Genomic DNA, 15,101 nt, shown 5'->3' with positions numbered 1-15,101 from the left:
AGAAATAGAAGTTGGGGAAGAAGAATAGAATAGAATAGAATAGAATAGAATAGAATAGAATAGAATAGAATAGAATAGAATAGAATAGATAGAGTGGGATGTTGAATTCGGGTCTTAAAAATGAATATTAGGTACACAAAGGAGAGAAAGAAATTCAGCAAAAGAAAAGATTTGATTGTATCAAATCACAGGGGCACAGAATAATAGGACATTTTAGTAACTGTAAACCTTCTGGCATTGTTAATTGTTTTAAATTTTTCTTATCTTTTTAAGTACTTGTACATGTCAGTTTATGAGTACAATGTCACTGTTAAATTTTAATATGTGAGGGGAAAAGAATAAGATACAAGCTCAGAGAGAAAGGCAGAGGACTGCGTCATCATAGTCCTGCTATTGCACACTAACTCTCAGTACGTTCTCTTGAATTGGTGGTCTCAAAGAGTGCTCACATCACTTGTAAGAAATATCAACTCAGAAACTGGATGGGGTATAGCATTCTCAACTTTAACAAGCTGTTAAGTAATTCTAATGTAAACTCAAGAGTTGAGATTTGTTGCTTTAGAATGATGGTGAGGAATTATTAGCTAAAGAGAAAAGAATCCATACTAAGACAAGTGCCAAAGCCCATATTCTGCCCACTCCTTCAGGCTGACTCTCCTGTGTACATGGTATATGAGCACATGTTCATCTACGTTCTGTACATGAGAGAAAGACCCTACCTATCCTTTCATTAGGACATAAGTTCCTGTTGCCTGTTTAAGAAGAGTGACTCCTACCATCAAACCCTTTGGTTTTACCAAACTTGAGGGGTAGGTGGGGGCGAGACAGAAATGAATTATAAGGAACTGTTTTCCCCCAAAGCTGAGTAGGCTGGTTTGAACAATGCTCAGCTTTTAATCATATGATAGGAGGGAAAAATCTTCGGTTTGTGCCTAAACCCAACCCTCTTCAGGCTGTTGCAGCCTGCCCTTTCCCTTACTTAATTTCTTATTTCAAGGATATCATTTTCCAAATGTTCTAAAACGAATTGACCTGAAGGTGGTGAAAGCTAACTTTGTAGTACTAGTCATCCATGTGCGAAAAATATTTTCACAGAAAAAGCAAGTGCATGAAAATATTTTTACCACAATAAATTGCTGGTTCCACATTTCTTTGAAAAGAGGAGGAAAAAAACCTGTGAATAATTAGTGATGTGCTTAAACTGCTAGCCCAGCACCACTAAAACTTACTGGGTGCCAAATTATTTAGTTGAACAGTATTTAAATTAAAAACTAATGACTAGGTTAATTTAATACATGTTCATCTCCGCTCCAGCTCTGTCTTTACTAATTGAGCTCCAAATCTATATTTTGAACATGCATCCTTGTCAGTGAATAAAAACCATCTGACTAGTTAAATATAACAAGTCAGTTACCAATAACAACTTCTTTTAATCTATGTTTATTGTCATTTTAGATGTTTAACTGTAAACTCTTTACTAGACAGCCACCAATGAGATAGAAGGAACAATGTGCCACATAAAATGTATTGAAAATGTCCCTAGTTAATAAAATAAGTTATGTTAGGTAAGTTGAGTGCTTTACATTGGAAACACCCATATGTACAAATGCTAAACTAAGAATTACCTAGAACTCCATCGATGCCTTTAAAAATCCATCTCTGAAAACACAATCAACCTCTGACTATTTGAAATTTAGCAAGGGAATATCAAACCCTCCATCTCCCTTCCTCATCTCACTCATTTCCCTAATCTCTCTCTCTTTTCTCTCTCTGTGTCTCTTTCCTCTCTTTCTCTCTCCTAACTCCCTTTCATCCCACAATCCATGTAACATACAACTCTTTCATAAAGCTGCAAGAAGTTATAACAGTTTACAGATTTTAAAAAGTGTGGAGAATCAGTCCAAAAAAAGAAGTTATGTTAAAATTCCAAAATAACATAGCTAAGCATGGTCTGGCAAACACATGACATACCTCTCCTTGCAGGGAGGGTATAGAACAGGCCACCCCTTCAGCTTCTGCAAGCTATAAATGTCACAAACATTTGAAACCACCCACAGAGGACCAACCTAAATCTATGTGGGCTCATCTACTCAATCCCACAACAGTTACTGAGCATAAAACACACAAAACAAAACCAAAAGGAAAAAAATATTTTCACACTATAGCACAGAAGAAAATTTAATAAGCAAACACTTGTCCATAAAGAGTTGACAGAGAAAAAAAAAAAAACCTCCCAGACACCAAATGAAAACAATATCTGATGTGAACTTGGCACAAGAACAAACAGAATGAAGTTATGAAAGCTAGGATTTGGAAAGTGCCATAATCATTTATAATAGCGGCAACTGTCCTGGATTCCCCTCATCAAAAAATAACACCGAGGCAGGCTACCAGCCATCAATTTCTTGATCTTACAGTGTGTCCCAAGGGTGTGATCATGTAATGGAAAGAAATAGTGTAGAAGCCAGAAAGTCCAGTTCTGAGGCCCATTTTTGCCACAGCCTTTGTCACTACAGATGTGGAAAATACTTCTGAATCCTCTGAAATCTAGATGGCCAGAGGGGTCTATATTTTATGTCTATATTTTCAAGCTTACGTTGCACTTAGTCCTGGTGGGAGGTAGAGGTTGGAGAAGAGAGGAAGCAGGTGAAAAGACTAGAGTGCTTTGTTGTTGTTATTTCAAAGAACTTACATGGAAAATGTGAAAATAAAAAGGGAAATGGTTCAAGTTTGAAGAGGTACAGAAAAAAGAGATCTATGTTTACTCAGGAAATTTACAATGTAATTTCTAAAAGGAAATAAACAAGGAAGGAAAAATCAATCAAAATGTCTGTGCTTGGTTAAGTTCAGTTTCCCCACTACATACAGACAGACAGACAATCTTCCTCATACAATTCCTATAAGGTGATTTCCTACTCTCTCCACCTGAGTATTTCCAATCACATGGCATTTACAACTTTATAAACTAGCCCATCTTATTGTTTGGAAGCAAACTTCAAAATCATAAATGTGGTTCCAGTTCTGCCTTCTAGTGTCACAGAATATGTTAATCGATCTCCCTTCAAACAGGTCCTCAAATGATTTCAAAAGGCTGTTCCCTGCCACACAGTCCCACGCCAGGCTCAACACTTATACTTCTTTCAACCCTTCCTCATCTGACATGGTTTCCTGAGTGTTCACAGGCTGAGGCTCCCTGAATCTGTTTTGGCAGAGCAATTCTTAACATATGGCACCAAGAATGGAATACAATATTCCAAATGTGGTCTGACAATTCAAACTTATTCCAAAAAAAAAAATGCACTGAGTGCTTTCTATGCTCCAGGCTAATATTTTTCTTGATCTTGACTATATACTTCTACTAATGTACCCTAAAAATATATTCACTTTGTTTGGTTTAGCTCACTTCAGAATACATATGAGGATTAAAATGAGACCGGAGTGGTTATCCAAGTGATCACTTTCCTCCTCTGTTGCTAGTGCCGTAGACATCAGTAAGTGTAATGGGACAATCGAAACGTTCCGAGCCCTGTGGCCCCGGGTAGACCCTACCATTTACTGAGTGACCTTAAACTAGAAAAATACTGGTACTCTTACATTTTTCATGGAAGTCTAATAAAAATAATTTTAAAAGGCAAAGCCAATGACAGATTTGTGTAGCACAGAACATTATCCTCCAGATTAACAACAATCCACCGATGAAATTAAAGAGTGATTTCCAGTTAATGTTTCAGGAATGAAAGATGAGATAGTCTAGTTAGTGAAGGGAAAGGAAACAGAAACACTAGGGGGTAATATTACCTTACTTCATAACAATATACACTGTTTTCACAGAGAATGAAGTAGAGGAATTGAGTGACGATTCTAAACTCACACTGCTAATGAGTGGAAGGTCCAGAATCAAATATAGTTTTGTTTCATTCCTGTTACTGAGACTGTGAGGGATGAACACAAGAGCTCCACGTGTGGTCAAGGTGGGCTGGGTTGGTTAGAGGAGGCTGAAAAGAGTGTGCAGCATGACATAAGGAGTATAAAGCTAACAGATCAAGCTAGAAAGGTTATGTTGAGGCCAAATTGCGAAGGTCTTGAATTCCATACAAAGGAATGTGGAGTTCAATCTGTAGGCTATTAAGAATCAACCCCTACTGGTTATAGTTAGTGAACCAGTTCAAATATTTGAAAATGAATTTCACAGATAATGATAAGGGCTTTGGGGACAAATAAAGCAATATAAGTAGAGCATGTGTTGGGGATATTATTTTAGATAGGGTTGGTGGAAAGGCTTTGTGAACAGAAGTGATCTAAGTCAGAGGGAAAGTGATACAAATATTTCATGGAAGAGCATTCCAGGCTGAAAACATTGAATACACTTGGCATACTCATTTTTCAGAAACATTTTTCAGAAGAAGGCTAGTTAAGAAAAGAATTAGCAAGGGAAAAGGGAAATAAAGGTCATGAGATGGCAAGAGCCAGATCATAATGGATTCTGGAATTTATCTTTAGCATAATAAGAGGGTTTTGAGCAGAGCAGGAAGTAACATGACTCGATTTATTATTTTTATAATTCTTTATTAAAATCATAATACACTAAATGTATGATACTCTAAAATGCCAGTTCATAACTATCCAAAGAGAAAGCTTAGTTTGGCATATTTGTTCTCAGTAAACCCATTCTGCCTTCTAATTCTTTGCTAAGTGCTCATAAACCAAACACTACAAATCTGTTTCAAAACTGAGCCAGATACTTGGTTTGAGAATCTATCATTCCTTCTTACCCCTAACTGTGTGTGTGTGTGTGCACACGTGCATGCGCATGTGCACGCACACAGTCTTGAACTCAGAGCCTGGGTACTGAGCATTTTTGTGAAAGGCTAGTGTTCTAGCACTTGAGCCACAGCTATACTTCGTGCTTTGGGGTGGTTAATTGGAGATAGGAGTTTCAATTTTCCTTCCCAGGATGCCTCTAAAGCCTAACCCTCAGATCTCAGTCTCCTGAATAGCTAGGATTACAGCGTGAGCCTCTAGCGCCCAATTGCCGTAACTCTTTTTTTGAAAGCCCTTGACAGTATTTTCCTTTTTCTTGTCTTGTGGTGTGGAGAATGCATAATTAATAGGCTGACTAAATGGCACTAAATGTAAATACAAGAAGAACTAAAATTAACAAGAGAAAGAGTAGGGTAAAGACGGGGGATGGTAGTTGGAGAGATGGGAAACAGCCCAAAGGGGCTGCGTGGGATGCATGAACTCAAGTCTATATGGGAGAAATGAGAACCATGACTCCACAGAACTCAACAGAATCCCACTGCTGCTTGACCTACAGCCTGAAAGAAAATAAACAAAAATAGTAATGTCTGTTTTGACTGGAAGGTAAGATTATGGCTGAATTTTTCACATTGTTTTTGTCAATTTTGTTACCATTACTTCAATTTTATTTCTATCACTTCAATAATTTAAAATAGGTAACTGAAAAAGAAAGGTGGGGTATTTATTTATTTTCTGTAGCAAATCATAGCAAGTCAAGATAATTTCAAATCTTGAAACACTGAAATTTAAATGCTGATGTACTGAAATTTTATTTTTAAACTTTTACAAAATATACTTCTTGGGAAAGAATAATACATCTTCAGAGCTAAAGAAGATTATATGGTTTGGAAAAGTAAAGCTCTGGTAATTTTTAGTTGCTGTGTGTGGGGGGGGGGGTTGTGTGTGGTGGTGGTCCTGGGGGCTTGAGCTCAGGGTCTGGGTGCTATCCTTAAGTTTGTTTTTTTTTTACTCAAGGCTAGCACTCTACCACTTAAGACACAGCTCCACTTGCAGCTTTCTGCTAGTTAATTGGAGCTAAAGAGTCTCATGCACTTTTCTGTCCAGACTGGCTTAGAACTGTGATCCTTAGATATCAGCCTCCTGAGTAGCTAGGATTACAGGTGTGAGCCACCAGCACGTGGATGTTTGGTTTTTAAACACTGAATGATGGAAGTTAAGAGTCAGACCCAACAAGAACCCCAAATACCCTGTAGTGTTCCTTGGATCTGTGTCTGGAAGCAAAGAAAGAGACTTGGTATCAGTCTAATCATTATAGTGACCAGAGACCTAGCTGTGCATAATGGAGGAGAACGTATGATTTCTTTAGGGAAGAAAATTCACTAAACATGTATGCATGTACGTGTATGCAAAAACGAATAGGCAAGAAAGTGTGGGATGATCCTCACCCTTCAAAAGACACTTAAAAGATTAGCATTTTATGGTCTACTCCCTTAAACGTGATTTGTGACTTCTTTATATTCCAAATGGGATGACAGTATTGGAACTCAGGACCTTGTATTTGCCAGGTAGGTGCTCTGCTGTTTGAGCCATGCCCCCAGTCATTTTGTTCTCATTATTTTTCAAGTAAAGTTTTATGTTTGTGCACAGACATGTGCACATGGACCATGACCCTCCTGTTTTATGTTTTCCATGCAGCTAAGAAGATAGATGTATGATGCCACCATGCTTAGCTTTTGTAAGTTGAGATAGGGTCTCACTAACCTTTTGCCAGTACTAGCCTCAAACCACAGTTCTCTCAATCTCTATTTCCCAATTAATTCTTTATTATAATCATGGGGCACAGTGCCTGCCCCTAGTAAAACTTTTATTGAGAAAGGTTTTCATGTTTTTATAACATGTAATAAAAATGTTTGCTTTTCCTTAACTGCCATTTCTAATTAACTTAATTTACATACAACACAACAATATAAGCCTTTTCATAAACTCTCATGTTTCCCAAATTACTCTTTAATACTCTATCCATCACTGCTAAGGCACAAACTTTATTAATTGGTATTTACCTGTGCTATACAAACAACACTGTTCTGAGTCTTAGTTTTCATCGACATAAGCTCTAATTGCCTTATATACAAATTCTACTTTTATATCTATCCAAGAGAATAACAGAATTGCCTAGAGTAAAAGCATAGATGCTTGAGTGTTTTTATATTCTGTCCTTATCACCCTTGCCTTTTGATTCTTAGGAAAATTCCTTCTTTAACTTATTGGTTAACTTATTGAATAAGTTCTAAATAGGATTCAAACCTAAATGAAAAATTCTATAAAAAGAGATAAATTTACCAAAATTCCTTAAGTGACCTTTTAAGAAAAAATAATATTATCCCTGATAGAATTGTCTCCTAAGGTAACTAAGGTGATTACAGTATTTTGCTTTGATAATATATTTAATAGGACATACTAATAGACTCACTGGAAGGCTTAGGAATTCATTAAAGTAGTCCACAAGGAAGTCATCTGTTGCCAAGCAATCTTCCTGTAAAAAAACAGAAAACCCACAATTTTATAATCAAGCTAAGGTTTTTATTTGTTAATGCCTCTATTGTTCTCTAATCCTGCTATTGATTGGTTATCATGTAGATCTTCATAGATTTTCTAGCCAATTTTGAATTCTCATTATAAGCCTAACACAAGGGCTACAGCCCCTGGAAGGAAGGAACCAGAAAAAAGAATAGAGCATACTCTTAAGAGACCTTGCTGTCGTGGTTAACTAGAAAACAGGACACATGAAAAATGTAGCACAACACTGAAATGAACCTTCAACAATCACAAGATAACACCACGGTATAAATTTCCACAAATCTGTAAAACATGTATATTCATAAAAATGCAGCAGAGTCAATAAAGGCAGACACTTTGGTGGAAGGTAAAGGTGAAAATATAAATTTATTAATTGATTGATGAAAATGATAAGTGAAGAACGTATGTAGGTCCTCTCCTTCGAAATGAGATAGTCTTTTCATAATCTGAGTCCTGCTTCATTTTTGCAAAAGGAAATGTTGCAAGCATGTGTTCTAAGCATAGATTGTATACATTTTTCCATAACTATCTCACCCACCAGCATAGCCACTTTTACAATTGGCAAAGTTGAAACGCCACTGCCAAGAACAAAATCTCTCCTCCAAATCATACAACACCTTATTTTATTAGTCACTGTTTCCATTGTGTCAAAAGCACATCATAGCACACTCTCTTGCATAGTACATGTGATTGTTTTGTTATTCATAATTATACTTCAGTTTTGCAAATCTAACACAATAGTTGACAACATGACACAATGCTATTATTTCCATATGGCTGAAGACTTTACAGAGTAGTGGCCAATTTAAAAAAAAAATTATTGAAGTATAGTGCTATGTGGAAGATACTATTGTAAATGTATACCTACCTTGGAAAATATATTTTCGCAGAAATCTTAAGCAAGTACAGTGTCAGAAGAGGAGAATTATAAATAGTCATGGGATTTATACTAAGGAACTCAACTAAAACTCTCAATTGATTAACAAAGGGTTTAGTTTAGTAAAAACCTCAAATAATGAAAACAATACAAACTAAGGATTTCTAATACTACCTTCAGAATATATGCTCAAATAAAGTTCTGATTGGCAAAAATCTAATAAATCAGAAGAAGGGCAATATTCTGTGGAAACCATGAGGCTATTTACCTTTCAAAGTTACTGTAAGTCTCTGGACTATATTTAGTGAAGTACCCAGTTTCTGCTAACTCTTACAAGAAAACATCTGAATTCAATAAATATTTTTAGTATCTCTAAGATAGAAAGTATTGGGCTACAATAGAGACGCCAAATTTTACAATACTGGCTATGGGATCAAACGTCTGTAGATGAGAAGGGGAAGGTACATATTTGAAAATAACAGTAGTGGCGTCTGAAATCCCTTCTTAGGTTTTTGCTTTTGGTGAGGGTCCTGGGGCTTGAACTCAGCCTGGGTGCATAGTCTTTGAATTTCTTTTGCTCAAGCTGAGCACTCTACTACTTGAGACACTATGCTACTTCTGGCTTTTTCTGAGTAGTTTTTTGGAGCTAAGAGTCTCATAGACTAATCTGCTTGGGATGGCTTTGAACTGTGATCCTCAGATCTCAGCCTCTTGGTAACTAGGATTATAGGTGCAAGCCATTAGCATGTAGTCCTTCTTAGTTTTTATAAAATATGTATTTTATTTCTAATTTTAACTTCATATAGAATGTGCATATAGCCTGTGGGTCCAAATACTGGCTGGAATTTGACTAGCCACATTGACAACATCTTTTAGAGGACCCTCAGACTCACACATTCATCTCTAGATGCTTCACACTTACAAGAGACTCTAAGTCAATGAAGTGTACATTTTGTTTTGGGTCTTTTTTACATTTTTTAGGCTACTTCAGACAATATAAATCTTTATGAAAAGCACTAAGAATGAATTACTAGGAAATGAAATAAAAGACATACTTCACAACTCCATTTTTATTGTTAAATTCACCTTGTACAATTGCTGTAAAGCTAATAAATTTTCACTGTTGATTTCTAAGCTCATCTTCCAAGGGCTAATGGGTTCTGATGTGGCACTAGTAGCCTTCAGTCCTGACCCCTTGTTGATTGGCCAGTTCCTGGCATTCACTCACCATCAGGCTTATACTTACACACAACCATGAGGACTTACTTCATTATTTGAATACATCACAATGGCTATTTCTTTTCCAGAATTGTATCTGAATTTCTATCAATATGGAACACTACCAATTCTGTTAGCTTGGAGCAGTTACATAGAATGCGAGTGCTACCGGTTCAATCCTCTGGGTAGTTCAGCAGGAAGGAAGGCCTGAACTTCTCTAAATGAGAATTTCTCACTGCAGTTACTAGTGTAATGTGTTCAAATATCTTGTCACATCAGTAGACAGTCTTGCAAACCAACCATATTTGTTTGATAAATCCTTTAATTCCCAAAGCTCTTGAATTTTTTTTAAAAAGGAAAAGATATGTTAAAGACTTTGATCTGAAAAAGTAACTCAGTTATCATTAAATTTCCACAATCCAATGAGTAGGACATTTTTAAATGAATTAAGTTTCCATAATCCAATGAGTAGGACTTTTAAAATGAATAACCCGTAGTCCGGTTTATTATTTCCAAATAACCAACAAACTATGGATGGTGAAAGCTATAATCAAGAAAATTGAGTTACAGTCAATTCCTCCATTACGTCACTCTGCAAACTTGAGTGCAAAATTTGCAACACACATTCTCTGCTAAATGATGCGATATAAGGAGGAACACATCTTCAGAATTGAACATATTCTTGAAACCTGGTTTTTCATGTATTACAGGTGTGCCATCTGTGAAAGTGAAGTCAGCTTTTCCATTTTCAGTCCAAACTTCTTAAATTTCTTACTGAAAGAGGGTTAGGCAAAATAGTTTATATACTGTCACTAATTATGGCAGTTTAAATTGGCTGGCTTATTTTGTTACACAATTTCTTCACAATTCTATAAGATGTAAGATATACAATAAAGATCTTATAAACAAGGGAGAGGAAATAAGATAAATACAAACAAAAAACACATTCCAAGAACAAATATAGTACATGCTACAAGAAAATTAGAATATAAACAGTTTTCTACAAAGGAAGGAAAGGTATTACCTGGTAGAAAGAGTCAGAGACAGTGGAATTGGGAAAATGGCATTTGAAATGTGTTCAAATAACCTCCAATTCTATACTTAGAAATACAAATTTGAAAGGCAATGCAGAGTATAGAGCAAAATGTATGAAAAATGTCAGAGAGAAAAGCACAGGATAGTTGTCTCAGAAACAAAAGGAATAATCAATTGAAAGGGAACCAGAAGGAAATTTCCAAAATTATAGAAATGCCTTATATAATGATAAAAATTTGGGTTACACAGATGCATACTTTTGTCAAAATTTATCAAATGATATCTTAAAAATGTTTGCAGTTCTCTGTATATAAATTTTACCTTAACAAAAAAAAAACCCATCTAGCTTGACCACTATTGAACTCTAGCCCATAATATTCACTGAAATATTTTGGAATAATATCAATGTTTATAGCTTATTTTTAGATGCATTAAAAAAAAAGTTGAAAGCCACGTACCACTGGCTCACATCTAGAATCCTAGCTCCTCAGGAGACTGATTGCTGAGGACTGCAATTGGAAACTAGCCCAGGCAGAAAAGTCCATGAGGCTCTTATCTCCAGTTAACTAGCAAAAAGTCAAAAGTGGAACTGTGGCTCAAATGGCAGAATGCTAGCCATTAGTGAAAGAGCAAAGTCTTTGAGTTCAAACCTAGTAAAGGCACACACACTGTTAAAACGGATTCACCAGGTGCAGTGGCCCATGCCTGTGATGCTCACTACTCAAGAGACAGACTTGGAGGACTGTGTTTCAAAGGTGAGGATGTAAATTTGAGGATCTAGTCACAAACTGGTCTCTGAGGGCAGCTGCTCAGAGCGCCAAGGCAGTCTGGATGATGTTAGGTTGGAAAGGTTTTGTGGAGGAGATGAGCTAGGCCTGGAAAAATGTGCAAGATTGTGAAATGGAGGAGGAAGGGCAATGGGGACAAAACTCAACAGCAAAGCCAGGAGCCAAGCAGGGTAGTTTGGCCGGAGCAGAAGGCATGTGGAAGTACTTTATAAGCCCCAAGCAGGATGCTTGTTGTATTTACCACAGAGCAAGTACTGGGGCAGCAGGCTAGAGAAGGAACAATTCTGGAAAAGTTTGAATGGCTCTACAAAAGCCCAGTTGGCTCTCAAGTCCAGTTGTTAAGCTCTGTGAACTTTGACCACTTTACCTATAAATCTTGAATAATAATAACTACCTCTCAGGGTTGTTTTGAGGCTGAATATTAGGATGTAGTCAATTTTTCATAAATCTGAGCTACTAATACAAGCTCTGTTCAGTCATGTAACAAATGGACAGATAGATGGAGAGACAGATCATTTGGCTGTACTGGGAATTAAACTCAGAGCCCCACACTTGCTAGGCAAGGGCTCTTAGCACTTGAGCCCTCAAGTCCTTTCACTTTTACTGTGCTTTTCAATCATCTGTGCTTTTGCCCTAGGTGTCCTCAAACTGCAATCCTCCGATCTCTGCCCCCAGGCAGAGGTGACAGAAATTATCTACTACCACTTCCAGCTTCATATGATTATTTTTGAAATCCTAATAGCCAGGATGATGAGAAAAGGAAAAACTCTTATGATAGACTGAGCAAAACAACCACATGGGATCTAGTGAACAGATGCACAAAAACTTGCATTTTATGCTTTAGACAAAGACAAATTAGAGCTAGCAGAAGGTTACTGAAGACAAGAATCTCAGAATTATTGCCCAAGTCCAAGCCCAGAAAGAAGGGCCTGAAATAAGACAGTAGCTGCAAGGACATAGAAAAAAAAAGTCTTTGGAAGGTTCTATTGTTTAGGGTTTGAACTTTGGGGCCTAACATTTGCTGTGCAGGCACTCTGGCACCGCAACCATATCCTTGGCTTTTTTCTGCCTTAATTTTTTTGATAAGGCCTCCTGTTTTTGCTTAGGACTGGCCTCAGGCCATGATCCTTCAAGCTATGTCTTCCCAAAGCTGGGAGTATAGGCATGCACAACTATACCTGGCTTATTTAGAAATTAGGTCTTGCTTATTGTTTTGCCTGGGCTTCCCTTGACCTGAGATCCTCCCAATCTGTGTTTCCTTGATTGCTTGGATTCTAGGTATGAGCCACCATGTCAGGCCGAAAAAAAAAAAAAAAGAAGAAGCTTACTAAGAAAGGAACTTCTAAAATGTTTACACGTGGGAAAAAGAAAAGGAAGAAGAGCTCTGGTCTGGGTAATTAAGTAGCTTGTGGCACCACTAACCAAAATAAGAGAAAGTGAAGGAAGTAGCATTAAGGGTAGGAGAGGGAATAAAGAAATTCAGTGGGGTGTTGAAACAGGAGCATGCTAATGACAATGGCTAGTAATCTACTGTAGAGGGACAAGAGGCATCAAAGGCAATGTCTGGGTTGGGGGTAGTAGATTTGGAACTCCTATGAAATGGGGGTGGCTGAAGCTAGAGGTACAAAGGGGAGCTCACCCACAGAAATTCTGTAGGACAGAAAACTGGGAAAGACGGACAGTTTCATGGGAAAAGCAAAGGAGAAGCCAGAAGAGGGGAATAAAAATGAGATGGAGATGGTGATATTAAAGAAATCAAGGAAGACAGGCTAATAAGAGTTGCCAAGCTATCATGAGTTTGCTGACAAGGTCAAATGAAATGGTAGCAAATTGTTCAACCAATAAGAGGTGTATTGCTAAGCCTAGACTTAAGTCCAAGAACCACTCAAAGAAGTTTTGCATGAACCAGACCTTTATCAACACAGCCAGATGCACACACACATTCACAGACCACATGCTTTCAACTCTCTTTCCCAGAAGTGGAATAAAGTCTGGAAAAGTGAAATTGGAAGCTGTCTATGAAGATGGATTCTCTCTCTCTCTCTCTCTCTCTCTCTCTCTCTCTCTCTCTCTCTCTTTCCCTCCCTCCCTCCTCCACCCCCCACCCCCCTTGGCAAGATTGTTAACTTCTTGAGACTCTTAGCATCCAAGACTTCTCTGTGAATACACATTCACTCCTATTTGTTGAACAAAAAGGCAAAAGCACAAGCAGGTAATCAGCAACAGAGGGAACAAGTGCTGGAGCACCTAAGGAAAAGCAGCTCCTGGAATTCTCCGGGGACTTGAAGAGGCCTAAGCTCTGCAACTTCCTACTGTCGGGAACCTGGACCAAGTTCCTGAGCTAGACAGTGGGAGTGTAAAAGAGAACCCACCTGAAAGATAATACTTCTAAGGGTGATGTGTACATGTGCCAAAATGCCTGTGAAAGCCTAAATTGAGAACGATGTACAGAAAGAAAAAAAAAAAAAGGAAGTGATTATAAACGAACCACTTGCTACTCATCAGTGCAATCTGCGAATGTTTACTGCAACCAGGAACCGGAAAGCCTCCTCACCACAACAAAACCATGGAGATAAAACCTATCTGGCATGGAGACTTGGAGTTTGGAAGATTCATTAAATGAGGTCGTTGATGTAAAAGAACGGCAACAATGATGAAAAACCACCATATAAATCAATTGCCCCCTTCCTAAAAATGTACCTGTTAAGGAATGGGTGGAGGTCTTGAACACGACGCCTTGTTACTCAGTTTGGCACAAGGAAAAACCCACAGCTTTCTTCTATGATCTAATATTTGCTATTTTTTTAAGCTAAGGACAAAATAAGTAGCCTCTCTAAATTGTACTTACAAAGCCGTCTTCTGTAATTACTGGTGGCTCTGAAAGGAGATAAAACATGGCATTATCTTACTAGGATCTGATTTCCTTTTAGAGTAAATGAGACGATGGGGCCCTGCTCAGAACATTTCTGGGGGCCCGGCGGTTCCCTGCACATTGTGGGTTCCCTGCACACTCTCCGTGGGTTCCTTGCACATTGTGAGTTCCCTGCACTGTCCTTCGGTTCCCTGCACACTGTCCGTCAGTTCCGTACACACTGTCCGTGGGTTCCCTGCACACGGTCGGCTCCATGCACGCCGTCGGTGGGGTTCCCGGGGCGCAGTGCAGCTGCAGCGGGCCCGGCGCGCGGGCCGGGCGCGCGGCGGGGCGGTGACGGCGGCCGGGGTCTGGGGAAGTCGTTTTCCGCGGCCTCCTTTGGGGTCGGGCGGGCGGGAGACCCCGAACCTCGAGTGAGAGGCGGACGGCGGGCACCTACCCGCGGTGAGCCGCCGCTCAGGCATGCCGCCTCCGGTGCCGGCCCGCGGGCCGTCAGGACGCCCGGCGCCGCCCGGCTCCTGTCCCCGACTCCGCTGGCGTGGCTGAGTTGCTATGGAGCCCGAACAATGCGGGGGCCCCGGCGGGCGAGCACCGCCAGCCGCCGCGGCCCGGGCGAGGCGGGGCCCACTCGCCGCCCCGCAGCCCCGACCCCGAGGGGCACCGCAGGCCCGGGCGCGCCGGCCTTCACGCTGAGCAGGGCGCGGGCGCGCCACACGGGCCTGTTTGCCCTTGGGCTTTTCTTTAAGTAGTTGCACAGAGGGGTTGCCAGTCAACAGATGGGTTGGTAAGTACAGTGCGTCTTGATGGATGTGGTCCCCCACCATCATCTTTCTCTCCATCATCCTCCCCCACCCTGCCCCTCAGGGCTCCTGACCCCGGCCTGGGGAACAAGTGAGCCTTGTGAGCTATGTCTTCCCTCCCATCGGAGAGGACTGATGCCTTTTCACCTTAGCTGAAGCTTTGGAATTGAAGA

At 39.4% G+C, this 15,101-nt stretch overlaps 1 protein-coding gene across 1 annotated transcript in view; it reads right to left on the bottom strand.

Annotated features, from left to right (window-relative positions):
* Positions 1-14,592, bottom strand: part of Rgs22 (regulator of G protein signaling 22) — a 91,708-nt gene extending 77,116 nt beyond the window's left edge. The window contains exons 1-3 of the mRNA XM_048358778.1: positions 14,568-14,592; positions 14,105-14,133; positions 7,232-7,294 (exon numbers count right to left, since the gene is read on the bottom strand). Coding sequence (XP_048214735.1) covers positions 7,232-7,294; positions 14,105-14,133; positions 14,568-14,592 — 117 coding nt within the window. The remainder of the gene's footprint in view (positions 1-7,231; positions 7,295-14,104; positions 14,134-14,567) is intronic.
* Positions 14,593-15,101: the final 509 nt, after the last annotated feature.

Source organism: Perognathus longimembris, chromosome 12 (genome assembly GCF_023159225.1).
Source record: "Perognathus longimembris pacificus isolate PPM17 chromosome 12, ASM2315922v1, whole genome shotgun sequence".
Classification (NCBI taxonomy): domain Eukaryota; kingdom Metazoa; phylum Chordata; class Mammalia; order Rodentia; family Heteromyidae; genus Perognathus; species Perognathus longimembris.
This window is presented reverse-complemented; position numbering and strand designations above follow the sequence as displayed.